The following is a 27,085-nucleotide window of genomic DNA, read 5'->3' as shown; positions in this document are numbered from 1 at the left end:
TTAAACTGTCCTAACTCTGACCAGAAAAGGCATGAATGACCAAATGTCATCAGTAAATAGTAGATTAAACTGTTATCTCAGTATGACCGTGTGGAGGTTTGTGTTTGAGGTCTAAGTCCATGCAACAGTAGAGGTGTGACGGAGGTAAGAACATGCCTTAAGCTCTCTCCACAGCTAGCCTGAAGTGTGTGTGTGTGCGTGTGTGTCAGTTCCATCTAGCAGCAGTCAGCCTCATCTGGTGGATAAGTCAGTTTAATTGTGTTAGCGTTGGGTAATAGGATGTTATATAGTCCTGGGTCCTACATTACTAGACCAAGATGACATTTCAATCTCATCCCAGTTCTCCATTCAATCACCATATCAAAGAGGTTTAAAGGGCTGAGGCACTCTGAGGCAGCAGTGTGACTGTATAATAGAGGGACTAGCTACCACTGTCTGTCTCCTTGTCTTTAGACACACATCTTGATGTGGTTTCAGCTTTCAGCTGTTCATTTCACTTCTGCTTTAACAGGGTCTGTGTGAACATTTCAATTATATGACTTACGTTTACAGAATACTTTACAATGTAACAATGTTTGGTCAGAGATATAGGCCTACTGTTAAACATGAAGTTTGGTCAGAGATATAGGCCGACTGTTAAACATGAAGTTTGGTCAGAGATATAGGCCGACTGTTAAACATGAAGTTTGGTCAGAGATATAGGCCTACTGTTAAACATGAAGTTTGGTCAGAGATATAGGCCTACTGTTAAACATGAAGTTTGGTCAGAGATATAGGCCTACTGTTAAACATGAAGTTTGGTCAGAGATATAGGCCGACTGTTAAACATGAAGTTTGGTCAGAGATATAGGCCGACTGTTAAATATGAAGTTTGGTCAGAGATATAGGCCGACTGTTAAACATGAAGTTTGGTCAGAGATATAGGCCGACTGTTAAACATGACGTTTGGTCAGAGATATAGGCCTTCTGTTAAACATGGGAGTGGTTTCAATGAATGATAGACTCAGAGCATATGTTGTACAGTGACTTCAGCGATTTAAGTTTGTAACGGAGGAGGTTCTGTGAACAACCACGCTGGCATGATGAGACTAACCTTGCCTAAGCTCCGACTTATGTTAACTCCCTGAGCTAATAGCTAGGCTTTAGCTCAGCAGGCTAGCACAGCCTTGTGGCGCGCAAACCGAGTCGGTCATGTATGATGTGTGGTTGTGTGTCCTCTCCTCATTTCTCTCTGGCTCCTCCCTTGCCCAGGTTTATGACGGAGGCAGCGCGTCGGGAGCAACCTGAGAGGCTGAAGAGGAAGGTGCACCCCAAGCTGTCTCAGTCTCTGACAGGCAGTCTCCCTCGTAGCAGTAACGTCTCCCCTCCTCCCAGACGCAGCAGTGGGAACCTCACCCCGCCTGTCACCCCTCCCATCACACCCTCCTCCTCCTTCCGTAGCAGCACTCCTACAGGTAGGTTACCGTGACAACAGAGTACAACACCGTCATCTAGGCAGGCGTCAGTAGTTTATGTAATATGGATTATGTCACTTCATTGTCCCATATTTTGGTTTGGATCAGGAAATGCCTCTTAAGTTTCAGGAGAAGACATGGAGGTAATTCAGGGAAGTTAGGTGCTGTAATGTCTCACAGTAGGGTCCTTGGAGAAGCATAGAGGGTTGACTCTGTCAGTTGGTATAGTCATACACAGGGAAGGTACTGGGCTTATTTCATCAGAATCTCATCATTTTAAGTTGCCATGGTATTTGCTTACTTGTGTTCTTTGTTTGTGTCTTTCCCACGTTGCCACTTAGTAAGATATGCTGGGTTTTTCTCTCGTTGTTGCAGATCCTTGTTTCTTTGGTTCTTGTGGTTGTGGAGCCAAATCTTATTTTGCATTGCCTTAACCCTGGGACCTTGTGAAATGGGCTAAATTCTTTCCCACAAAACAGCATTTTTTCAGTCTCTCCACAAACTTGGGCTCAGTAACAAGGCAACAGTAGAACCCTGTGGGAACCCTACAGCCAGAACACATGTGGAAGGCTTGAGTCTGAATCTGTCTCGGCACATCAGCTGGTCCAAAACCCTTGAGGCTAGGATGCCCATGCCAGCCATAGGATACGTCCCAAATGGTAGTCTATTATAGTGCACAATGGGCCTTATGGGCCCTGGTCAAAACTAGTGCACTATATAGGGAATAGGGTACCATTTGGGACTCAACCTTAGTCATTAACTGTGCTTGAATCAGAGCAGAGTACTGGAGCTGCTGAAATAGGAGTATTACTTAAATTGTTTATGGACGGCAGTAGGCACGTTATATGACAAATGGTATTCTGATGGGTGTTGTGTGTGTGTGTGTGTGCACGTACCTGTGTCTGTGTTTCTCCCCTCCAGGCAGTGAGTATGATGAAGAGGAGGTAGACTATGAGGAGTCAGACAGTGGTGAGTCCTGGACCACAGAGAGTGCCATCAGCTCAGAGTCTATCCTCAGCTCCATGTGTATGAATGGAGGAGAGGAGAAACCCTTCGCCTGCCCTGTGCCTGGCTGCAAGAAGAGATACAAGGTGGGCCAACCGCACTCAGTCCATGAATCAATACCATGTGTAAATGCTCTGACATGTGATCAGATGATTGCAACCAGATAATACAAGACGCATGTTATTACCGAGTGTAAATGGGGTCTCGTATCCCCTCCCTTGCACTGCCCCGTGAATAGAGCCAGGGGTATTCCTGACCACGTGACATGACCAGGAAAAACCTCAAACAGCTTTTAACTAGAGCCCTGAGTTAAACTAAGAGCCAGAGTGTTTATTCATCAGGTCATGTGGTCAGGAATGTATCCTGTCTCTACCTACCTGTCAGTGGATATTGGCTAGATACATAGTCTATGCTTTCTGTTCAAGTGACTGCTTCTCCTTCTCATAAGACTCCAAATGAAAACCATCCATAAACGGACCAAGGCTCTGCATGCAGATAAAGCAACACCTCACGGCACAACGCCTCTCCCCTATTTGACCTAGATAGTTTGTGTGTATCTACTGATATGTAGGCCACGTGTGCTTTCTGTAAGTGTATGTAGTTCTGTCCTTGAGCTGTTCTTGTCTATTAATGTTGTGTATTATGTGATGTTTGATGTTTTGTGTGGAGCCCAGGAAGAGTAGCTGCTGCTATGTGATGTCTATATAACGTCCCAGTTCAAACGGATATCAAACAGCACCATCGACTTCCTGCTGTTGAGAAAACAGGGTGTTACAGCATGTCAACATCTTGAAATGCATACATCCACGTCCACTGCAGTGATTTATGGACTTTTTCCAGGATTTTCCATTCCCATCTGGGTTGGCTGTGTGTCCGGGATAAATGGTGCTCAGCTTGAGAAAGTGGCATTGCTGACGTGAATGACAGGATAATGGCTGATGAGACAGTTAGTAGACTCTAGACCACGTGTCAAAGTCATTCCACGGAGGGCTGAGTGCCTGTGGGTTTTCCCTCCTCCCCTGTCCTCCCCTCACCTGATTGTCTAGGTCTTATTTGAAAGGAATAAAATAAAACCTGCAGACACCCTGCTGCACAAGAAACAGGATATATAGTTAGTAGTAGACTCTAGGCTGTACAAGAAACAGGATATATAGTTAGTAGTACTCTAGACTGTACAAGAAACAGGATATATAGTTAGTAGTACTCTAGGCTGTACAAGAAACAGGATATATAGTTAGTAGTACTCTAGGCTGTACAAGAAACAGGATATATAGTTAGTAGTACTCTAGACTGTACAAGAAACATGATATATAGTTAGTAGTACTCTAGACTGTACAAGAAACAGGATATATAGTTAGTAGTACTCTAGGCTGTACAAGAAACAGGATATATAGTTAGTAGTAGACTCTAGACTGTACAAGAAACAGGATATATAGTTAGTAGTAGACTCTAGACTGTACAAGAAACAGGATATATAGTTAGTAGTACTCTAGGCTGTACAAGAAACAGGATATATAGTTAGTAGTACTCTAGGCTGTACAAGAAACATGATATATAGTTAGTAGTACTCTAGGCTGTACAAGAAACAGGATATATAGTTAGTAGTACTCTAGGCTGTACAAGAAACAGGATATATAGTTAGTAGTACTCTAGGCTGTACAAGAAACAGGATATATAGTTAGTAGTACTCTAGGCTGTACAAGAAACAGGATATATAGTTAGTAGTACTCTAGGCTGTACAAGAAACAGGATATATAGTTGGTAGTACTCTAGGCTGTACAAGAAACAGGATATATAGTTAGTAGTACTCTAGGCTGTACAAGAAACAGGATATATAGTTAGTAGTACTCTAGGCTGTACAAGAAACAGGATATATAGTTAGTAGTACTCTAGACTGTACAAGAAACAGGATATATAGTTAGTAGTACTCTAGGCTGTACAAGAAACAAGATATATAGTTAGTAGTACTCTAGGCTGTACAAGAAACAGGATATATAGTTAGTAGTACTCTAGGCTGTACAAGAAACAGGATATATAGTTAGTAGTAGACTCTAGGCTGTACAAGAAACAGGATATATAGTTAGTAGTACTCTAGGCTGTACAAGAAACAGGATATATAGTTAGTAGTAGACTCTAGGCTGTACAAGAAACAGGATATATAGCTAGTAGTACTCTAGGCTGTACAAGAAACAGGATATATAGTTAGTAGTACTCTAGACTGTACAAGAAACAGGATATATAGTTAGTAGTACTCTAGACTGTACAAGAAACAGGATATATAGTTAGTAGTACTCTAGGCTGTACAAGAAACATGATATATAGTTAGTAGTAGACTAGGCTGTACAAGAAACAGGATATATAGTTAGTAGTACTCTAGGCTGTACAAGAAACAGGATATATAGTTAGTAGTAGACTCTAGGCTGTACAAGACACATGATATATAGTTAGTAGTAGACTCTAGGCTGTACAAGAAACAGGATATATAGTTAGTAGTACTCTAGACCGTACAAGAAACAGGATATATAGTTAGTAGTACTCTAGACTGTACAAGAAACAGGATATATAGTTGGTAGTACTCTAGGCTATACAAGAAACAGGATATATAGTTAGTAGTACTCTAGACTGTACAAGAAACAGGATATATAGTTAGTAGTAGACTCTAGGCTGTACAAGAAACAGGATATATAGTTAGTAGTACTCTAGGCTGTACAAGAAACAGGATATATAGTTAGTAGTAGACTCTAGGCTGTACAAGAAACAGGATATATAGTTAGTAGTAGACTCTAGGCTGTACAAGAAACAGGATATATAGTTAGTAGTACTCTAGGCTGTACAAGAAACATGATATATAGTTAGTAGTAGACTAGGCTGTACAAGAAACAGGATATATAGTTAGTAGTACTCTAGGCTGTACAAGAAACAGGATATATAGTTAGTAGTAGACTCTAGGCTGTACAAGACACATGATATATAGTTAGTAGTAGACTCTAGGCTGTACAAGAAACAGGATATATAGTTAGTAGTACTCTAGGCTGTACAAGAAACATGATATATAGTTAGTAGTACTCTAGGCTGTACAAGAAACAGGATATATAGTTAGTAGTACTCTAGGCTGTACAAGAAACAGGATATATAGTTAGTAGTACTCTAGACTGTACAAGAAACATGATATATAGTTAGTAGTACTCTAGACTGTACAAGAAACAGGATATATAGTTAGTAGTACTCTAGGCTGTACAAGAAACAGGATATATAGTTAGTAGTAGACTCTAGACTGTACAAGAAACAGGATATATAGTTAGTAGTACTCTAGGCTGTACAAGAAACATGATATATAGTTAGTAGTACTCTAGGCTGTACAAGAAACATGATATATAGTTAGTAGTACTCTAGGCTGTACAAGACACATGATATATACAGTACCAGTCAAAAGTTTGGACACACCTACTCATTCAAGGGTTTTTCTTATTTTCTACATTGTAGAATAGTAGTGAAGATGTCAAAACTATGAAATAACACATATGGAATCATCTAGTAACCAAAAAGGTTTTAAACAAATCAAAATATATTTGAGATTCTTCAAAGTAGCCACCCTTTGCCTTGATAACTGCTTTGTACACTCTTGGCATTCTGTCAATCAGCTTAGTGGAACGGTATCAAATACATCAATCACATGGTTTCCAGGTGTTTGATGCCATTCCATTTTCTCTGTTCCAGCCATTATTATGAGCCGTCCTCCCCTCAGCAGCCTCCTGTGATCTCAATATACTTTAAAATGAGTAAAACCATTTTGAAACTGCGTAAAAATGATATTGGACCTACATTCATATACAGTATCTTGACTGTGTCCAGCTCACTGATAATCACTACATTCATACAGTATCTTGACTGTGTCCAGCTCACTGATAATCACTACATTCATATACAGTATCTTGACTGTGTCCAGCTCACTGATAATCACTACATTCATATACAGGATCTTGACTGTGTCCAGCTCACTGATAATCACTACATTCATATACAGCATCTTGACTATGTCCAGCTCACTGATAATCACTACATTCATATACAGTATCTTGACTGTGTCCAGCTCACTGATAATCACTACATTCATACAGTATCTTGACTGTGTCCAGCTCACTGATAATCACTACATTCATACAGTATCTTGACTGTGTCCAGCTCACTGATAATCACCCATAAAAAATATAGGACAATGTTTTTGCAAATTTTTACAGAAAGGAAATATATTTTCAGTGCAGCCCCCGGAGAGCGTTGAAGACCGAATGCAGCCCCCGGGGATAAATGAAATTGACAGCCCTGCTCTAGCCTGTACAGGAAGCACGCAGAGATGAAGGACGTTGTGTTGAGTTAGATCAGCTGACAGAAGACATCTGGACAAAGATTCTTGAATCCTTTGTGAGATGGAGATATAATCAAGTATATTTGTATTCTATTCTGTCACTGGGCTGTACAGTAAACATGCAAAGAGCTGTGTAGAGCGTTGAGTCAGGTTTAGTTGACTGAAGACATCTCTAGGTGAATCTAGGCTACTATAGTGTGGTGAGAGACTCATGACTGTTATAGGAGACTGATCCAGTGTTCTCCAAATCCAGTTGAAGACCCTGATTGGTTGAATGTGTGAATCAGGGCTAGATCAAAGGGCCCTGTACACACCCAGTAGCACCCCAGGACTGGAGTTGGCGAACACTGGACTAATTCAAACTTAGCTTACTCTGCCCTCTTCCACTCTGTACTGTCCCCTCCCCCTCATTCAGAATGTGAACGGGATCAAGTACCACGCCAAGAACGGCCACCGGACACAGATCCGTGTCCGCAAGCCCTTCAAGTGCCGCTGTGGGAAGAGCTACAAGACGTCCCAGGGCCTGAGGCACCACACCATCAACTTCCACCCGCCAGTCTCCACCCACATCCACAAGATGCAGCAGTAGCACCGTCCCCGCAGAAATAGAATCACTTCAACATCATCCTGTTCTAGTGATTCTGTTTCTATGGACCCACCATCACCAGAAATGGCTGTGTCCCATTCCAAACACACACACACTTTCCTTCTTCTTATTCCATCACCAGAAATGGCTGTGTCCCATTCCAAACACACACACACTTTCCTTCTTCTTATTCCAGTACACTACTCTTTAATTGCATGCTTTAAAATGACCTTGTTTGTATTTTACATTTTTTGGAATGTATTTTCTTCACAGCTGTATACTTCACATTTGAGTGACCATGTGTCTTTTTGATAAAGTTTTTGGCACGTAGGACTTGCTGTTAAGACGATGCGTTTGAAAGAGAGCGTATTGCCACGTTCAAAACACCTCGGAACTCTCCGACTTCAGTGCAGGGATCTTTTTTTTGTGACTGGGAATTCCGAACGGTCATCCAACTCGGAATTCCAAGTCGGAAACTCTGGCATCTTTCTAGAGCTCTGACTTTCCGACCTGAAAATCACTGACGTCATTATTTGACCTGTTTTTTTCCCGCGAGTTCCCAATTGTCTTGAAAGCACCATGAGTCAAGGTTCACAGCCATGCTTCTGGGCTGTGTTCGGCAGAGCAAAACATGGTGGAACATTTACATACAGATATGTTGTGTACATCGCAACCTAATGAATTTGACTCGAGCGTCCAGGTAATGCTGTGTTTGAAAAGAAGGGGCATGAGAGTGGTGAGGCAAGGGGAGAAAGCAAGCATCACCATCACAAAATGGAGGCAAGAAAATCTGAATGTTTGTGAAAGATGACGATATGTTCCTGAAGGATGTATAAACTTTCATAATCAGGTGTAAAATAGTATGCTCTTATTTTTCTTGCCATGTTCTGTTCTGTAAGTGTAGTTTTATGATTCACTTTGCTAGGATTTTCACTCAAAACTTGTTTTGTGTTTTAGAACTGACTCTCAGGTGACAATTCGCCACCAGCATTTCAGCACCACAATCCTGCCCGTGTGTTCTGATAGGTTGCGTCCCAAACGGCACCCTATTCCCTATATAGTGCACTACTTTTGACTAGAGCCCTGTGGGCCCTGGTCAAACAAAAGTAGTGCACTATATAGGGAGCCATTTGGGAAACACATAGTATTTTAGAATCAGCTGTTATGCTGTTCACTGGGATTTGGTGTCACAGCAGTTCCCTGTTATCCAGAACCCTTCCATTCTAGGGTGCTGAGCAGTTATCTTCTTCGCCAAAGCCGTGTGAAGCATTTAAGCACTTTGTAGTAAACAGTTGAACAGAATTAGGTTGGTTTTCGTTGCCAATAACTCTCTGCTGCTGCACACACCAACCTGACATGTAGCAGTCACAGGAACTAGAGAGAGCCAGACCGGAAGTGCTCAACTTTTCCAAGGAGTTTTACATTTTTTCAGATCTCCAGTGTTTCCTGGGGTGAGATTATGAATCTGGTTTGCCTTGAATTGTAGACCACAATATAGAGTTCCAATCCAGTAAGTATCTGTGTATAGCTTCATAGTGACTCTTCAGGAATGGCTAACTTGAGCTAGAGTAGACATTCTTGTCAAAATAAAAGATGGCCAGATGTAAATTCTGGTCTATTTCTTCTCTTTTGTCCAGCTAGCCTCTTAATGTAGTCTAATAAAAGGTACTGTGTCATACTGGTGATCAGAGAGAGCAAGGGGCTAATCAACAACCCATCAAAACATCACTGCATGGAAATCAATGTCGTTATGGAACTACACTTTAAGGGGTGTGTCCCAAATGGTAGCCTATTCCCTCTATAGGGCTCTGGTCAAAAGTAGTGCATTAAATAGGGAATAGGGTGCCATTTGGAACACATTATATAGATGGTCATTGACAGTATTATACTGCCAGTACATATGGAGGGAAGTATTTGATATTGTGTATAGTAAATGTATTAAATTATATTTTCATATGTTTCTGAAGAATGACCCTTACTGTGTGTGTGTGTATATTTATTTATTTAACTAGGCAAGTCCGTTTAGAACAATTTCTTATTTACAATGACTGCCTATCAGGGAATAGTGGGTTAACTGACTTGTTCAGAGGAACGACAGATTTTTACCTTGTCAGCTCGAGGATTCCATCTAGCAACCTTTTGGTTAGCAGCCCAACGCTCTAACCACTAGACTACCTGCTGGTTACTGGCCCAACGCTCTAACCACTAGACTACCTGCTGGTTACTGGCCCAACGCTCTAACCACTAGGCTACCTGCTGGTTACTGGCCCAACGCTCTAACCACTAGGCTACCTGCCGCCCCTATAAACGAAGGCAACAGCAGAGGTTGTTTTGTAACTGACGGTGATGTACAAAACTAGCTGTGATTACATTTGAAAACATTACAACTGCCTCTGTGTGCCTGGACATTTCTGCACCATTACACATTTAAAACAGAGAGTAACATTGAGACGCAGGTCTGCTTTACAAAGGAGCCCTGACTGAGTATGTATGTGTACAAGGCATTGAAGTGACGAGATTATTCCAAACAGACTTTATTAGTTCAGATTTCCTATAATCGTGAAATAACTTAAATGATAAAGAATAGTTTCCTGGCAGAATCCTGGCATGCATGTTAATCAGTAGCGATAGGTGAAGCATGACTTATTTATTCAGACAACCAAACCAGTGAAGAACTAAATCATTAGAATCAACTGACACTAAAATAAAACAGCTCTTTCTAACCAGACATACACATACTGAAAAAGCTTAACGCCATTGGCTCTTAAAAGATTCTAAAATAGATGATTTAAAGATAATATAATAATCAGGTTTAGAAGGATTTGTCCCATCTGTCTGCATATAGTGCACCGAGGCAGCTGCTTTCTAAACATAATGAATACCTGAATTTTACTATGAAGCTCAGGGGAAAGCATTTTGGTTGGAACAGTTCAAATGTATGTTTTGGTAAAACGCTTGACGTAGCTTACTTTCCCTGACTTCACGTAGTCTAGTAGTGTCTGGGACTGATCAAGTGGTCAGAGATGAGCACAGCCATAACATTTCACATCATCGCTCATATCTCACTAATAGAATCAGAGGAATAACAAATAAATGGGACACTTCATGTTAAAGAACCTATTATTAAAGACTGATTCAAACAGATATATAGCCCTGGTCTGAATTATACATCAAATCAGAGCACATGAACCAATCACACTGCCGAATATGAAGACCTTTTCCCTAGTTAATAAAATACGCTAATCAAAACGTCACCGGTCCTAAAAGTGAATCAGAATGAGATCGTCACACCTGTAACATGTGGCAGGGGAAAAGAGCAAGGCAGTTTCATTTCAGTGGCGACTGACAGAACATGAAGGGTGTAGTGGATGAGGTTTTTAGTCAAAGTTGAGCATGTTGGCGGAGTCAAAGTGGGTGAGCACGTGGTTCTCAAAGATCTTCTGGTCGCAGTCGAGGGGGAACTGCTCGCTGCACATGGGGCACACCTTCCAGTGGCTCTCTACATGCTCCACAAACTTACTCTGGTCGTAGTTGGGAGGGAAGATCAACTCACACAGTGGACAGCGCATGTGGACATTCACACTGCACAGAGGAGAGACAGAGAGAGAATGGAGTGAGGAAGGAGAAGGAAGAGATGGGGAAAGAAACAAAGCAATGTTAGGGAGAGAGAGAAGGTATTGAGAGAGCAACAGGGAGGAAAGGTATGGAGAGAGCAACAGGGAGGAAAGGTATTGAGAGAGCAACAGGGAGGAAAGGTATGGAGAGAGCAACAGGGAGGGAAGGTATTGAGAGCAACAGGGAGGGAAGGTATTGAGAGAGCAACAGGGAGGGAAGGTATGGAGAGAGCAACAGGGAGGAAAGGTATGGAGAGAGCAACAGGGAGGAAAGGTATTGAGAGAGCAACAGGGAGGAAAGGTATGGAGAGAGCAACAGGGAGGAAAGGTATTGAGAGAGCAACAGGGAGGGAAGGTATTGAGAGAGCAACAGGGAGGGAAGGTATGGAGAGAGCAACAGGGAGGGAAGGTATGGAGAGCAACAGGGAGGGAAGGTATGGAGAGAGCAACAGGGAGGGAAGGTATGGAGAGAGCAACAGGGAGGGAAGGTATGGAGAGCAACAGGGAGGGAAGGTATGGAGAGAGCAACAGGGAGGGAAGGTATGGAGAGAGCAACAGGGAGGGAAGGTATGGAGAGAGCAACAGGGAGGGAAGGTATGGAGAGAGCAACAGGGAGGGAAGGTATGGAGAGCAACAGGGAGGGAAGGTATGGAGAGAGCAACAGGGAGGGAAGGTATGGAGAGAGCAACAGGGAGGGAAGGTATTGAGAGAGCAACAGGGAGGGAAGGTATGGAGAGCAACATGGAGGGAAGGTATGGAGAGAGCAACAGGGAGGGAAGGTATGGAGAGCAACAGGGAGGGAAGGTATGGAGAGAGCAACAGGGAGGGAAGGTATGGAGAGAGCAACAGGGAGGGAAGGTATGGAGAGAGCAACAGGGAGGGAAGGTATGGAGAGAGCAACAGGGAGGGAAGGTATGGAGAGCAACAGGGAGGAAAGGTATTGAGAGAGCAACAGGGAGGAAAGGTATTGAGAGAGCAACAGGGAGGAAAGGTATTGAGAGAGCAACAGGGAGGAAAGGTATTGAGAGAGCAACAGGGAGGAAAGGTATTGAGAGAGCAACAGGGAGGGAAGGTATGGAGAGAGCAACAGGGAGGGAAGGTATGGAGAGAGCAACAGGGAGGGAAGGTATGGAGAGAGCAACAGGGAGGAAAGGTATGGAGAGAGCAACAGGGAGGGAAGGTATGGAGAGAGCAACAGGGAGGAAAGGTATTGAGAGAGCAACAGGGAGGGAAGGTATGGAGAGAGCAACAGGGAGGGAAGGTATTGAAAGAGCAACAGGGAGAGAAGGTATTGAGAGAGCAACAGGGAGGGAAGGTATTGAAAGAGCAACAGGGAGGGAAGATATGGAGAGCAACAGGGAGGGAAGGTATGGAGAGAGCAACAGGGAGGAAAGGTATGGAGAGAGCAACAGGGAGGGAAGGTATTGAGAGAGCAACAGGGAGGGAAGGTATGGAGAGAGCAACAGGGAGGGAAGGTATGGAGAGAGCAACAGGGAGGGAAGGTATGGAGAGAGCAACAGGGAGGAAAGGTATGGAGAGAGCAACAGGGAGGGAAGGTATTGAGAGAGCAACAGGGAGGGAAGGTATGGAGAGAGCAACAGGGAGGGAAGGTATGGAGAGAGCAACAGGGAGGGAAGGTATGGAGAGCAACAGGGAGGGAAGGTATTGAGAGAGCAACAGGGAGGGAAGGTATGGAGAGAGCAACAGGGAGGGAAGGTATGGAGAGCAACAGGGAGGGAAGGTATTGAGAGAGCAACAGGGAGGGAAGGTATGGAGAGCAACAGGGAGGGAAGGTATGGAGAGCAACAGGGAGGAAAGGTATTGAGAGAGCAACAGGGAGGGAAGGTATTGAGAGAGCAACAGGGAGGAAAGGTATTGAGAGAGCAACAGGGAGGAAAGGTATTGAGAGAGCAACAGGGAGGAAAGGTATTGAGAGAGCAACAGGGAGGGAAGGTATTGAGAGAGCAACAGGGAGGGAAGGTATGGAGAGAGCAACATGGAGGGAAGGTATGGAGAGAGCAACATGGAGGGAAGGTATGGAGAGAGCAACAGGGAGGAAAGGTATGGAGAGAGCAACAGGGAGGGAAGGTATTGAGAGAGCAACAGGGAGGAAAGGTATGGAGAGAGCAACAGGGAGGGAAGGTATTGAGAGAGCAACAGGGAGGAAAGGTATTGAGAGAGCAACAGGGAGGGAAGGTATTGAGAGAGCAACAGGGAGGGAAGGTATTGAGAGAGCAACAGGGAGGGAAGGTATGGAGAGAGCAACAAAGAGAAGGTAAGGAGAGAGCAACAGGGAGGAAAGGTATTGAGAGAGCAACAGGGAGGAAAGGTATTGAGAGAGCAACAGGGAGGAAAGGTATGGAGAGAGCAACAGGGAGGAAAGGTATTGAGAGAGCAACAGGGAGGGAAGGTATGGAGAGAGCAACAGGGAGGGAAGGTATGGAGAGAGCAACAGGGAGGGAAGGTATGGAGAGAGCAACAGGGAGGAAAGGTATTGAGAGAGCAACAGGGAGGAAAGGTATTGAGAGAGCAACAGGGAGGAAAGGTATGGAGAGAGCAACAGGGAGGGAAGATATTGAGAGAGCAACAGGGAGGAAAGGTATTGAGAGAGCAACAGGGAGGAAAGGTATGGAGAGAGCAACAGGGAGGAAAGGTATTGAGAGAGCAACAGGGAGGAAAGGTATGGAGAGACAAACAGGGAGGGAAGGTATGGAGAGAGCAACAGGGAGGGAAGGTATGGAGAGCAACAGGGAGGAAAGGTATTGAGAGAGTGTTGTGTTAATGAGCAGCCAAGTGATGATGTTGGCAGAGGGAGCAGAGCAGGACAGCTAACAGGCTAATAAAGACCATCTGTCAGGGGGTCTACTCTACGTGGGTGGGCCACTAGCTGGGCCACTCATGTTTACACCTACATTACAGAACAAAGACTTTACACAGGTTGGAGCTGGGAAGCTGCTGTGCTGGGGTGAGAGACCAACTTCAATGCATTTTGGGGCGCTCGGGACTTCAGTGTGTGTGTGTGTGTGTGTGTGTGTGTGTGTTACCTGGACTCGAAGCCAAGGGGAGTCTGTCCATCATTTAAGAATGGGCTGTGGGGTTCAGTAGTTGCTGCAGGCTGTTCATTGGTATTGCCCTGTGATGGAGGGTAGAAAACTACTTCAGAAATACTATCTATCACACACAACTGTTGTAGCAGAAATAATCCTCTCACTGTGTATGATGCAACATATCGCTGAGTGAACCTCAGTGGAGGCTGGTGTCACTTAAATCAGAGGACAGCTCTAACGGCTGGAATGAAGGTAACAGTATCAAATCAAACATGCTTTCATAATGTACACTTTATTCAACTCCAGGTATTACTAGGAGCCGTCCTCCCATCACCAGCCTCCTCTGGTCTATCTTTAAGGCAGACTAACTGACATTGTTGATTTTTTCAGACTAGCTAACTCACATTGTCGTTCTCAGACGAGCTAACTACCGTTGTTGTTCTCAGACGAGCTAACTACCGTTGTTGTTCTCAGACGAGCTAACTACCGTTGTTGTTCTCAGACGAGCTAACTACCGTTGTTGTTCTCAGACGAGCTAACTACCGTTGTTGTTCTCAGACGAGCTAACTACCGTTGTTGTTCTCAGACGAGCTAACTACCGTTGTTGTTCTCAGACGAGCTAACTACCGTTGTTGTTCTCAGACGAGCTAACTACCGATGTTGTTCTCAGACGAGCTAACTCCCGTTGTTGTTCTCTGACTAGCTAACTCCCGTTGTTGTTTTCAGACGAGCTAACTACCGTTGTTGTTCTCAGACGAGCTAACTACCGTTGTTGTTCTCAGACGAGCTAACTACCGTTGTTGTTCTCTGACTAGCTAACTACCGTTGTTGTTCTCAGACTAGCTAACTACCGTTGTTGTTCTCTGACTAGCTAACTACCGTTGTTGTTTTCAGACGAGCTAACTACCGTTGTTGTTCTCAGACGAGCTAACTACCGTTGTTGTTCTCAGACGAGCTAACTACCGTTGTTGTTCTCTGACTAGCTAACTACCGTTGTTGTTCTCAGACTAGCTAACTACCGTTGTTGTTCTCAGACTAGCTAACTACCGTTGTTGTTCTCAGATGAGCTAACTCACATTGTTGTTGTTGTTCTGCTGCTCCTCTGGGTCCTCAAGGCCGTCGGGCCGGCTGAGGTTGCGTGCTGGCTGGATGCAGACCACGTTACTATCCCAGGAGGGGGGGCCCACAGGGGGAAGGCGGGGCAGCAGGTCATCAGAGAACTCCCCGTCCGCTCCGTCTACAGTGATGGGGAAGAGAGGGTCAAAAGGAATGAAGAATTCCGCTTTCTCAAAATTCCCAGGTGGGGGGGGGGGGACCAACCTCTCATATTAAACTGAAATGTGACTGAGGTGGAGTAGGGTTAGTAAGGGGGGGACCAACCTCTCATATTAAACTGAAATGTGACAGGTGGAGTAGGGTTAGTAAGGGGGGGGGGGCAACCTCTCATATTAAACTGAAATGTGACTGAGGTGGAGTAGGGGTAGTAAGGGGGGGGGGGGGACCAACCTCTCATATTAAACTGAAATGTGACTGAGGTGGAGTAGGGTTAGTAAGGGGGGGGGACCAACCTCTCATATTAAACTGAAATGTGACTGAGGTGGAGTAGGGTTAATAAGGGGGGGGACCAACCTCTCATATTAAACTGAAATGTGACTGAGGTGGAGTAGGGTTAGTAAGGGGGGGGGGGGACCAACCTCTCATATTAAACTGAAATGTGACTGAGGTGGAGTAGGGTTAATAAGGGGGGGGGGACCAACCTCTCATATTAAACTGAAATGTGACTGAGGTGGAGTAGGGTTAGTAAGGGGGGGGGACGACCAACCTCTCATATTAAACTGAAATGTGACTGAGGTGGAGTAGGGTTAGTAAGGGGGGGGACCAACCTCTCATATTAAACTGAAATGTGACAGGTGGAGTAGGGTTAGTAAGGGGGGGGGGGGGACCAACCTCTCATATTAAACTGAAATGTGACTGAGGTGGAGTAGGGTTAGTAAGGGGGGGGGGGGGGGCAACCTCTCATATTAAACTGAAATGTGACTGAGGTGGAGTAGGGTTAGTAAGGGGGGGGGACCAACCTCTCATATTAAACTGAAATGTGACTGAGGTGGAGTAGGGTTAATAAGGGGGGGGGGGACCAACCTCTCATATTAAACTGAAATGTGACTGAGGTGGAGTAGGGTTAGTAAGGGGGGGGGGGACCAACCTCTCATATTAAACTGAAATGTGACTGAGGTGGAGTAGGGTTAGTAAGGGGGGGGGGGGGGACCAACCTCTCATATTAAACTGAAATGTGACTGAGGTGGAGTAGGGTTAGTAAGGGGGGGGGGGGGGGGGGGACCAACCTCTCATATTAAACTGAAATGTGACTGAGGTGGAGTAGGGTTAGTAAGGGGGGGGACCAACCTCTCATATTAAACTGAAATGTGACTGAGGTGGAGTAGGGTTAGTAAGGGGGGGGGGACCAACCTCTCATATTAAACTGAAATGTGACTGAGGTGGAGTAGGGTTAGTAAGGGGGGGGGGGACCAACCTCTCATATTAAACTGAAATGTGACTGAGGTGGAGTAGGGTTAATAAGGGGGGGGGACCAACCTCTCATATTAAACTGAAATGTGACTGAGGTGGAGTAGGGTTAGTAAGGGGGGGGGACCAACCTCTCATATTAAACTGAAATGTGACTGAGGTGGAGTAGGGTTAATAAGGGGGGGGACCAACCTCTCATATTAAACTGAAATGTGACTGAGGTGGAGTAGGGTTAGTAAGGGGGGGGACCAACCTCTCATATTAAACTGAAATGTGACTGAGGTGGAGTAGGGTTAATAAGGGGGGGGACCAACCTCTCATATTAAACTGAAATGTGACTGAGGTGGAGTAGGGTTAGTAAGGGGGGGGGGACGACCAACCTCTCATATTAAACTGAAATGTGACTGAGGTGGAGTAGGGTTAGTAAGGGGGGGGACCAACCTCTCATATTAAACTGAAATGTGACTGAGGTGGAGTAGGGTTAGTAAGGGGGGGGGGGGGACCAACCTCTCATATTAAACTGAAATGTGACTGAGGTGGAGTAGGGTTAGTAAGGGGGGGGGGACCAACCTCTCATATTAAACTGAAATGTGACTGAGGTGGAGTAGGGTTAATAAGGGGGGGGACCAACCTCTCATATTAAACTGAAATGTGACTGAGGTGGAGTAGGGTTAGTAAGGGGGGGGACCAACCTCTCATATTAAACTGAAATGTGACTGAGGTGGAGTAGGGTTAATAAGGGGGGGGACCAACCTCTCATATTAAACTGAAATGTGACTGAGGTGGAGTAGGGTTAATAAGGGGGGGGACCAACCTCTCATATTAAACTGAAATGTGACTGAGGTGGAGTAGGGTTAGTAAGGGGGGGACCAACCTCTCATATTAAACTGAAATGTGACAGGTGGAGTAGGGTTAGTAAGGGGGGGGGGACGACCAACCTCTCATATTAAACTGAAATGTGACTGAGGTGGAGTAGGGTTAGTAAGGGGGGGGACCAACCTCTCATATTAAACTGAAATGTGACTGAGGTGGAGTAGGGTTAATAAGGGGGGGGACCAACCTCTCATATTAAACTGAAATGTGACTGAGGTGGAGTAGGGTTAGTAAGGGGGGGGGACGACCAACCTCTCATATTAAACTGAAATGTGACTGAGGTGGAGTAGGGTTAATAAGGGGGGGGGGACCAACCTCTCATATTAAACTGAAATGTGACTGAGGTGGAGTAGGGTTAGTAAGGGGGGGGGACGACCAACCTCTCATATTAAACTGAAATGTGACTGAGGTGGAGTAGGGTTAGTAAGGGGGGGGGGGGACCAACCTCTCATATTAAACTGAAATGTGACTGAGGTGGAGTAGGGTTAGTAAGGGGGGGGGGGGACCAACCTCTCATATTAAACTGAAATGTGACTGAGGTGGAGTAGGGTTAGTAAGGGGGGGGGACCAACCTCTCATATTAAACTGAAATGTGACTGAGGTGGAGTAGGGTTAGTAAGGGGGGGGGGGGACCAACCTCTCATATTAAACTGAAATGTGACTGAGGTGGAGTAGGGTTAGTAAGGGGGGGGGGGACCAACCTCTCATATTAAACTGAAATGTGACTGAGGTGGAGTAGGGTTAATAAGGGGGGGGGGACCAACCTCTCATATTAAACTGAAATGTGACTGAGGTGGAGTAGGGTTAGTAAGGGGGGGGGGGGGACCAACCTCTCATATTAAACTGAAATGTGACTGAGGTGGAGTAGGGTTAGTAAGGGGGGGGGACCAACCTCTCATATTAAACTGAAATGTGACTGAGGTGGAGTAGGGTTAATAAGGGGGGGGGGACCAACCTCTCATATTAAACTGAAATGTGACTGAGGTGGAGTAGGGTTAGTAAGGGGGGGGGGGACCAACCTCTCATATTAAACTGAAATGTGACTGAGGTGGAGTAGGGTTAGTAAGGGGGGGGGGGGGACCAACCTCTCATATTAAACTGAAATGTGACTGAGGTGGAGTAGGGTTAGTAAGGGGGGGGGGGGGGGGACCAACCTCTCATATTAAACTGAAATGTGACTGAGGTGGAGTAGGGTTAGTAAGGGGGGGGGGACCAACCTCTCATATTAAACTGAAATGTGACAGGTGGAGTAGGGTTAATAAGGGGGGGGGGACCAACCTCTCATATTAAACTGAAATGTGACTGAGGTGGAGTAGGGTTAGTAAGGGGGGGGACCAACCTCTCATATTAAACTGAAATGTGACTGAGGTGGAGTAGGGTTAGTAAGGGGGGGGGGGGGGGGGGACCAACCTCTCATATTAAACTGAAATGTGACTGAGGTGGAGTAGGGTTAGTAAGGGGGGGGGGACCAACCTCTCATATTAAACTGAAATGTGACTGAGGTGGAGTAGGGTTAGTAAGGGGGGGGGGACCAACCTCTCATATTAAACTGAAATGTGACTGAGGTGGAGTAGGGTTAGTAAGGGGGGGGGGACCAACCTCTCATATTAAACTGAAATGTGACTGAGGTGGAGTAGGGTTAGTAAGGGGGGGGGGGACCAACCTCTCATATTAAACTGAAATGTGACTGAGGTGGAGTAGGGTTAATAAGGGGGGGACCAACCTCTCATATTAAACTGAAATGTGACTGAGGTGGAGTAGGGTTAGTAAGGGGGGGGACCAACCTCTCATATTAAACTGAAATGTGACTGAGGTGGAGTAGGGTTAATAAGGGGGGGGACCAACCTCTCATATTAAACTGAAATGTGACTGAGGTGGAGTAGGGTTAATAAGGGGGGGGACCAACCTCTCATATTAAACTGAAATGTGACTGAGGTGGAGTAGGGTTAGTAAGGGGGGGGGACGACCAACCTCTCATATTAAACTGAAATGTGACTGAGGTGGAGTAGGGTTAGTAAGGGGGGGGACCAACCTCTCATATTAAACTGAAATGTGACAGGTGGAGTAGGGTTAGTAAGGGGGGGACCAACCTCTCATATTAAACTGAAATGTGACTGAGCTGGAGTAGGGTTAGTAAGGGGGGGGGGACCAACCTCTCATATTAAACTGAAATGTGACTGAGGTGGAGTAGGGTTAGTAAGGGGGGGGGGGGACCAACCTCTCATATTAAACTGAAATGTGACAGGTGGAGTAGGGTTAGTAAGGGGGGGGGGACCAACCTCTCATATTAAACTGAAATGTGACTGAGGTGGAGTAGGGTTAGTAAGGGGGGGGGGGGGCAACCTCTCATATTAAACTGAAATGTGACTGAGGTGGAGTAGGGTTAGTAAGGGGGGGACCAACCTCTCATATTAAACTGAAATGTGACTGAGGTGGAGTAGGGTTAATAAGGGGGGGGGACCAACCTCTCATATTAAACTGAAATGTGACTGAGGTGGAGTAGGGTTAGTAAGGGGGGGGACCAACCTCTCATATTAAACTGAAATGTGACTGAGGTGGAGTAGGGTTAATAAGGGGGGGGACCAACCTCTCATATTAAACTGAAATGTGACTGAGGTGGAGTAGGGTTAGTAAGGGGGGGGACCAACCTCTCATATTAAACTGAAATGTGACTGAGGTGGAGTAGGGTTAATAAGGGGGGGGGACCAACCTCTCATATTAAACTGAAATGTGACTGAGGTGGAGTAGGGTTAATAAGGGGGGGGACCAACCTCTCATATTAAACTGAAATGTGACTGAGGTGGAGTAGGGTTAGTAAGGGGGGGACCAACCTCTCATATTAAACTGAAATGTGACAGGTGGAGTAGGGTTAGTAAGGGGGGGGGACGACCAACCTCTCATATTAAACTGAAATGTGACTGAGGTGGAGTAGGGTTAGTAAGGGGGGGGACCAACCTCTCATATTAAACTGAAATGTGACTGAGGTGGAGTAGGGTTAATAAGGGGGGGGACCAACCTCTCATATTAAACTGAAATGTGACTGAGGTGGAGTAGGGTTAGTAAGGGGGGGGGACGACCAACCTCTCATATTAAACTGAAATGTGACTGAGGTGGAGTAGGGTTAATAAGGGGGGGGGGACCAACCTCTCATATTAAACTGAAATGTGACTGAGGTGGAGTAGGGTTAGTAAGGGGGGGGGACGACCAACCTCTCATATTAAACTGAAATGTGACTGAGGTGGAGTAGGGTTAGTAAGGGGGGGGGGGGACCAACCTCTCATATTAAACTGAAATGTGACTGAGGTGGAGTAGGGTTAGTAAGGGGGGGGGGGGGACCAACCTCTCATATTAAACTGAAATGTGACTGAGGTGGAGTAGGGTTAGTAAGGGGGGGGGACCAACCTCTCATATTAAACTGAAATGTGACTGAGGTGGAGTAGGGTTAGTAAGGGGGGGGGGGGGACCAACCTCTCATATTAAACTGAAATGTGACTGAGGTGGAGTAGGGTTAGTAAGGGGGGGGGGACCAACCTCTCATATTAAACTGAAATGTGACTGAGGTGGAGTAGGGTTAATAAGGGGGGGGGGACCAACCTCTCATATTAAACTGAAATGTGACTGAGGTGGAGTAGGGTTAGTAAGGGGGGGGGGGGACCAACCTCTCATATTAAACTGAAATGTGACTGAGGTGGAGTAGGGTTAGTAAGGGGGGGGGGACCAACCTCTCATATTAAACTGAAATGTGACTGAGGTGGAGTAGGGTTAATAAGGGGGGGGGGGACCAACCTCTCATATTAAACTGAAATGTGACTGAGGTGGAGTAGGGTTAGTAAGGGGGGGGGGACCAACCTCTCATATTAAACTGAAATGTGACTGAGGTGGAGTAGGGTTAGTAAGGGGGGGGGGGGACCAACCTCTCATATTAAACTGAAATGTGACTGAGGTGGAGTAGGGTTAGTAAGGGGGGGGGGGGGGGGACCAACCTCTCATATTAAACTGAAATGTGACTGAGGTGGAGTAGGGTTAGTAAGGGGGGGGGACCAACCTCTCATATTAAACTGAAATGTGACAGGTGGAGTAGGGTTAATAAGGGGGGGGGGACCAACCTCTCATATTAAACTGAAATGTGACTGAGGTGGAGTAGGGTTAGTAAGGGGGGGGACCAACCTCTCATATTAAACTGAAATGTGACTGAGGTGGAGTAGGGTTAGTAAGGGGGGGGGGGGGGGGGACCAACCTCTCATATTAAACTGAAATGTGACTGAGGTGGAGTAGGGTTAGTAAGGGGGGGGGGACCAACCTCTCATATTAAACTGAAATGTGACTGAGGTGGAGTAGGGTTAGTAAGGGGGGGGGGACCAACCTCTCATATTAAACTGAAATGTGACTGAGGTGGAGTAGGGTTAGTAAGGGGGGGGGGACCAACCTCTCATATTAAACTGAAATGTGACTGAGGTGGAGTAGGGTTAGTAAGGGGGGGGGGACCAACCTCTCATATTAAACTGAAATGTGACTGAGGTGGAGTAGGGTTAATAAGGGGGGGACCAACCTCTCATATTAAACTGAAATGTGACTGAGGTGGAGTAGGGTTAGTAAGGGGGGGGACCAACCTCTCATATTAAACTGAAATGTGACTGAGGTGGAGTAGGGTTAATAAGGGGGGGGACCAACCTCTCATATTAAACTGAAATGTGACTGAGGTGGAGTAGGGTTAATAAGGGGGGGGACCAACCTCTCATATTAAACTGAAATGTGACTGAGGTGGAGTAGGGTTAGTAAGGGGGGGGGACGACCAACCTCTCATATTAAACTGAAATGTGACTGAGGTGGAGTAGGGTTAGTAAGGGGGGGGACCAACCTCTCATATTAAACTGAAATGTGACAGGTGGAGTAGGGTTAGTAAGGGGGGGACCAACCTCTCATATTAAACTGAAATGTGACTGAGCTGGAGTAGGGTTAGTAAGGGGGGGGGACCAACCTCTCATATTAAACTGAAATGTGACTGAGGTGGAGTAGGGTTAGTAAGGGGGGGGGGGACCAACCTCTCATATTAAACTGAAATGTGACAGGTGGAGTAGGGTTAGTAAGGGGGGGGGGGACCAACCTCTCATATTAAACTGAAATGTGACTGAGGTGGAGTAGGGTTAGTAAGGGGGGGGGGGGGCAACCTCTCATATTAAACTGAAATGTGACTGAGGTGGAGTAGGGTTAGTAAGGGGGGGACCAACCTCTCATATTAAACTGAAATGTGACTGAGGTGGAGTAGGGTTAATAAGGGGGGGGGACCAACCTCTCATATTAAACTGAAATGTGACTGAGGTGGAGTAGGGTTAGTAAGGGGGGGGACCAACCCCTCATATTAAACTGAAATGTGACTGAGGTGGAGTAGGGTTAGTAAGGGGGGGGGACGACCAACCTCTCATATTAAACTGAAATGTGACTGAGGTGGAGTAGGGTTAATAAGGGGGGGGACCAACCTCTCATATTAAACTGAAATGTGACTGAGGTGGAGTAGGGTTAGTAAGGGGGGGACCAACCTCTCATATTAAACTGAAATGTGACTGAGCTGGAGTAGGGTTAGTAAGGGGGGGGACCAACCTCTCATATTAAACTGAAATGTGACTGAGGTGGAGTAGGGTTAATAAGGGGGGGGGACCAACCTCTCATATTAAACTGAAATGTGACAGGTGGAGTAGGGTTAGTAAGGGGGGGGGCAACCTCTCATATTAAACTGAAATGTGACTGAGGTGGAGTAGGGTTAATAAGGGGGGGGGGACCAACCTCTCATATTAAACTGAAATGTGACTGAGGTGGAGTAGGGTTAGTAAGGGGGGGGGGGGACCAACCTCATATTAAACTGAAATGTGACAGGTGGAGTAGGGTTAGTAAGGGGGGGGACCAACCTCTCATATTAAACTGAAATGTGACTGAGGTGGAGTAGGGTTAGTGGGGGGGGGGACCAACCTCTCATATTAAACTGAAATGTGACAGGTGGAGTAGGGTTAGTAAGGGGGGGGGACCAACCTCTCATATTAAACTGAAATGTGACTGAGGTGGAGTAGGGTTAGTAAGGGGGGGACGACCAACCTCTCATATTAAACTGAAATGTGACAGGTGGAGTAGGGTTAGTAAGGGGAGGAGGGACCAACCTCTTGCGTCTGAGGTGGAGTAGGGGTTCCCAAAGTGCAGCCGTGTGGGGCTCTGGGGGACCAGCAGTGGAGTGGGGGCATCCTGGGGGTAGGGCAGGGGATACTGCAGGAACACAGACTGAATTCTCATCTCCTCTGACACTACAGCCGTCTTCCTACCAGCACCAGCACTCTTCTGGAGATCCTGGTGGGGACAGACAAGACAACAGACACTATTACATTATTATATATTTAGGATTGGAAAGAGAATCTTTTAAAATAACTGATCTTGTATTTTCTCTAACAGAATTGTGCTACCTTGTGGAGGAAATGTATTCATATATTGTAAATACACTGCTCAAAAAAAATAAAGGGAACACTTAAACAACACAATGTAACTCCAAGTCAATCACACTTCTGTGAAATCAAACTGTCCACTTAGGAAGCAACACTGATTGACAATACATTTCACATGCTGTTGTGCAAATGGAATAGACAACAGGTGGAAATTATACGCAATAAGCAAGACACCCCCAATAAAGGAGTGGTTCTGCAGGTGGAGACCACAGACCACTTCTCAGTTCCTATGCTTCCTGGCTGATGTTTTGGTCACTTTTGAATGCTGGCGGTGCTTTCACTCTAGTGGTAGCATGAGACGGAGTCTACAACCCACACAAGTGGCTCAGGTAGTGCAGCTCATCCAGGATGGCACATCAATGCGAGCTGTGGCAAGAACGTTTGCTGTGTCTGTCAGCGTAGTGTCCAGAGCATGGAGGCGCTACCAGGAGACAGGCCAGTACATCAGGAGACGTGGAGGAGGCCGTAGGAGGGCAACAACCCAGCAGCAGGACCGCTACCTCCGCCTTTGTGCAAGGAGGAGCAGGAGAAGCACTGCCAGAGCCCTGCAAAATGACCTCCAGCAGGCCACAAATGTGCATGTGTCTGCTCAAACGGTCAGAAACAGACTCCATGAGGGTGGTATGAGGGCCCGACGTCCACAGGTGGGGGTTGTGCTTACAGCCCAACACCGTGCAGGACGTTTGGCATTTGCCAGAGAACACCAAGATTGGCAAATTCGCCACTGGCGCCCTGTGCTCTTCACAGATGAAAGCAGGTTCACACTGAGCACGTGACAGACGTGACAGAGTCTGGAGACGCAGTGGAGAACGTTCTGCTGCCTGCAACATCCTCCAGCATGACCGGTTTGGCGGTGGGACAGTCATGGTGTGGGGTGGCATTTCTTTGGGGGGCCGCACAGCCCTCCATGTGCTCGCCAGAGGTAGCCTGACTGCCATTAGGTACCGAGATGAGATCCTCAGACCCCTTGTGAGACCATATGCTGGTGCGGTTGGCCCTGGATTCCTCCTAATGCAAGACAATGCTAGACCTCATGTGGCTGGAGTGTGTCAGCAGTTCCTGCAAGAGGAAGGCATTGATGCTATGGACTGGCCCGCCCGTTCCCCAGACCTGAATCCAATTGAGCACATCTGGGACATCATGTTTCGCTCCATCCACCAATGCCACGTTGCACCACAGACTGTCCAGGAGTTGGCGGATGCTTTAGTCCAGGTCTGGGAGGAGATCCCTCAGGAGACCATCCGCCACCTCATCAGGAGCATGCCCAGGCATTGTAGGGAAGTCAAACAGGCACGTGGAGGCCACACACACTACTGAGCCTCATTTTGACTTGTTTTAAGGACATTACATCAAAGTTGGATCAGCCTGTAGTGTGGTTTTCCACTTTAATTTTGAGTGTGACTCCAAATCCAGACCTCCATGGGTTGATAAATTGGATTTCCATTGATTATTTTTGTGTGATTTTGTTGTCAGCACATTCAACTATGTAAAGAAAAAAGTATTTAATAAGATTATTTCTTTCATTCAGATCTAGGATGTGTTGTTTAAGTGTTCCCTTTATTTTTTTGAGCAGTGTATGATCTTTGATGCTAAGAAGTACCACGCCTGAAACGTCACTCAAAGTGCAGCTGGTCCTGAGAAGAAAACACAGACACGCGCGATCACAACACCCAGGTTGAAATATCAAAACAAACTCTGAACCAATTATATTAATTTGGGGACAGGTCGAAAAACATTAAATATTCATGCCAATTTAGCTAGCTAGCTTGCAGTTGCTAGCTAATTTGTCCTGGGATATAAACATTGAGTTGTTATTTTACCTGAAATGCACAAGGTCCTCTACTCCGACAATTAATCCACACATAAAACGATCAACCGAATAGTTTCTAGTCATCTCTCCTTCATCATCTCTTTTTCATCTTTGGACCTTATATGGCGATTGGCATCTAACTTTCATAATAAGGTGTATTACCACAACTGACCGACCGACCGACCGACCGACCTCAGTTCATCTTTCAATCACCCACATGGGTATAACCAATGAAGAGATGGCAAATGGATATATGCTTCTATAAACCAATGAGAAGATGGGAGAGGCAGGACTTCCATCGCGTTCAGCGTCACAAATAGAACTGACTTCTATTTTAGTGCTTGGCAACGCAGACACTCCTTGGCGCATGTGAGCAGTGTGGGTGCAATGATTGAATAACATGTATGTGTACATTTATTTTGCAACGCTCAGTGTGACTCAGCATGTTAGCCAGCTACAGATCTAACTTCAGCTACATTTCTATGTCCTTCCTCTCCATGAGAGTCAATACTGGCCACAACCACCTCACAGCAGCTCCTCACAGCAGCTCCTAGAACTATGGTCGCTCTCCCTCCGCTCGGACCCTCCCTCGGTCTCTCGCTCCCTCCCTCCATCTCTCGCTCCCTCCCTCCGTCTCTCGCTCCCTCCCTCCGTCTCTCGCTCCCTCCCTCCGCTCGCTCCCTCCCTCCATCCATCCATCCCTCGCTCCCTCTCCATCCCTCGCTCCCTCTCCCTCCCTCGCTCCCTCTCCATCCTTCCATCAGTCTCTCGCTCGTTCTCCCTCCCTCTCCCTCCATCGGTCTCTCGCACCATCCCTCGCTCCATCCCTCGAGCTCCATCCCTCGCTCCCTCTCTCCATCCCTCGTGCTCCATCCCTCGCTCCCCCTCCGCTCGGTCCCTCCCTCTCCATCCCTCGCTCCCTCTCCATCCCTCGCTCCCTCTCTCGCTCCCTCTCCATCCCTCCATCGGTCTCTCCATCCCTCGCGCTCCATCCCTCGCTCCCTCTCTCCATCCCTCGCGCTCCATCCCTTGCTCCCTCTCTCCATCCCTCGCGCTCCATCCCTCGCTCCCTCTCTCCATCCCTCGTGCTCCATCCCTCGCTCCCTCTCTCCATCCCTCTCCATCCCTCCATCGGTCTCTCGCTCCATCCCTCCATCGGTCTCTCCATCCCTCGCGCTCCATCCCTCGCTCCCTCTCTCCATCCCTCGCTCCCTCTCTCCATCCCTCGCTCCCTCTCTCACTCCATCCCTCGCGCTCCATCCCTCGCTCCCCTTCTCCATCCCTCGCGCTCCATCCCTCGCTCCCTCTCTTTCCATCCCTCGCGC

The 27,085-nt window shown here is 46.4% G+C and overlaps 2 protein-coding genes and 1 long non-coding RNA gene across 3 annotated transcripts in view; 2 read left to right on the top strand and 1 right to left on the bottom strand.

Moving 5' to 3' along the window:
* Window positions 1-9,384, top strand: part of LOC115187733 (juxtaposed with another zinc finger protein 1) — a 42,933-nt gene extending 33,549 nt beyond the window's left edge. The window contains exons 3-5 of the mRNA XM_029746749.1: window positions 1,252-1,454; window positions 2,376-2,545; window positions 7,238-9,384. Coding sequence (XP_029602609.1) covers window positions 1,252-1,454; window positions 2,376-2,545; window positions 7,238-7,411 — 547 coding nt within the window. The 3' untranslated portion in view covers window positions 7,412-9,384. The remainder of the gene's footprint in view (window positions 1-1,251; window positions 1,455-2,375; window positions 2,546-7,237) is intronic.
* Window positions 9,385-9,926: 542 nt separating this feature from the next.
* tax1bp1b (Tax1 (human T-cell leukemia virus type I) binding protein 1b) overlaps window positions 9,927-27,085 on the bottom strand; it is a 39,560-nt gene continuing 22,401 nt past the window's right edge. Inside the window, exons 14-17 of the mRNA XM_029746696.1 lie at window positions 23,615-23,798; window positions 15,146-15,306; window positions 14,067-14,155; window positions 9,927-10,990 (exon numbers count right to left, since the gene is read on the bottom strand). Of these exons, the coding sequence (XP_029602556.1) occupies window positions 10,786-10,990; window positions 14,067-14,155; window positions 15,146-15,306; window positions 23,615-23,798 (639 nt within the window). The 3' untranslated portion in view covers window positions 9,927-10,785. The remainder of the gene's footprint in view (window positions 10,991-14,066; window positions 14,156-15,145; window positions 15,307-23,614; window positions 23,799-27,085) is intronic.
* LOC115187705 (uncharacterized) lies at window positions 13,143-13,628 on the top strand. Its single transcript, XR_003876120.1, has 2 exons — window positions 13,143-13,272; window positions 13,433-13,628. It is a non-coding gene; the product is annotated as an uncharacterized LOC115187705 (long non-coding RNA).

Source organism: Salmo trutta, unplaced genomic scaffold, assembly GCF_901001165.1.
Source record: "Salmo trutta unplaced genomic scaffold, fSalTru1.1, whole genome shotgun sequence".
Classification (NCBI taxonomy): domain Eukaryota; kingdom Metazoa; phylum Chordata; class Actinopteri; order Salmoniformes; family Salmonidae; genus Salmo; species Salmo trutta.
Note: the sequence above shows the minus strand (reverse complement) of the source record. Positions and strands in the feature narration are given on the sequence as shown.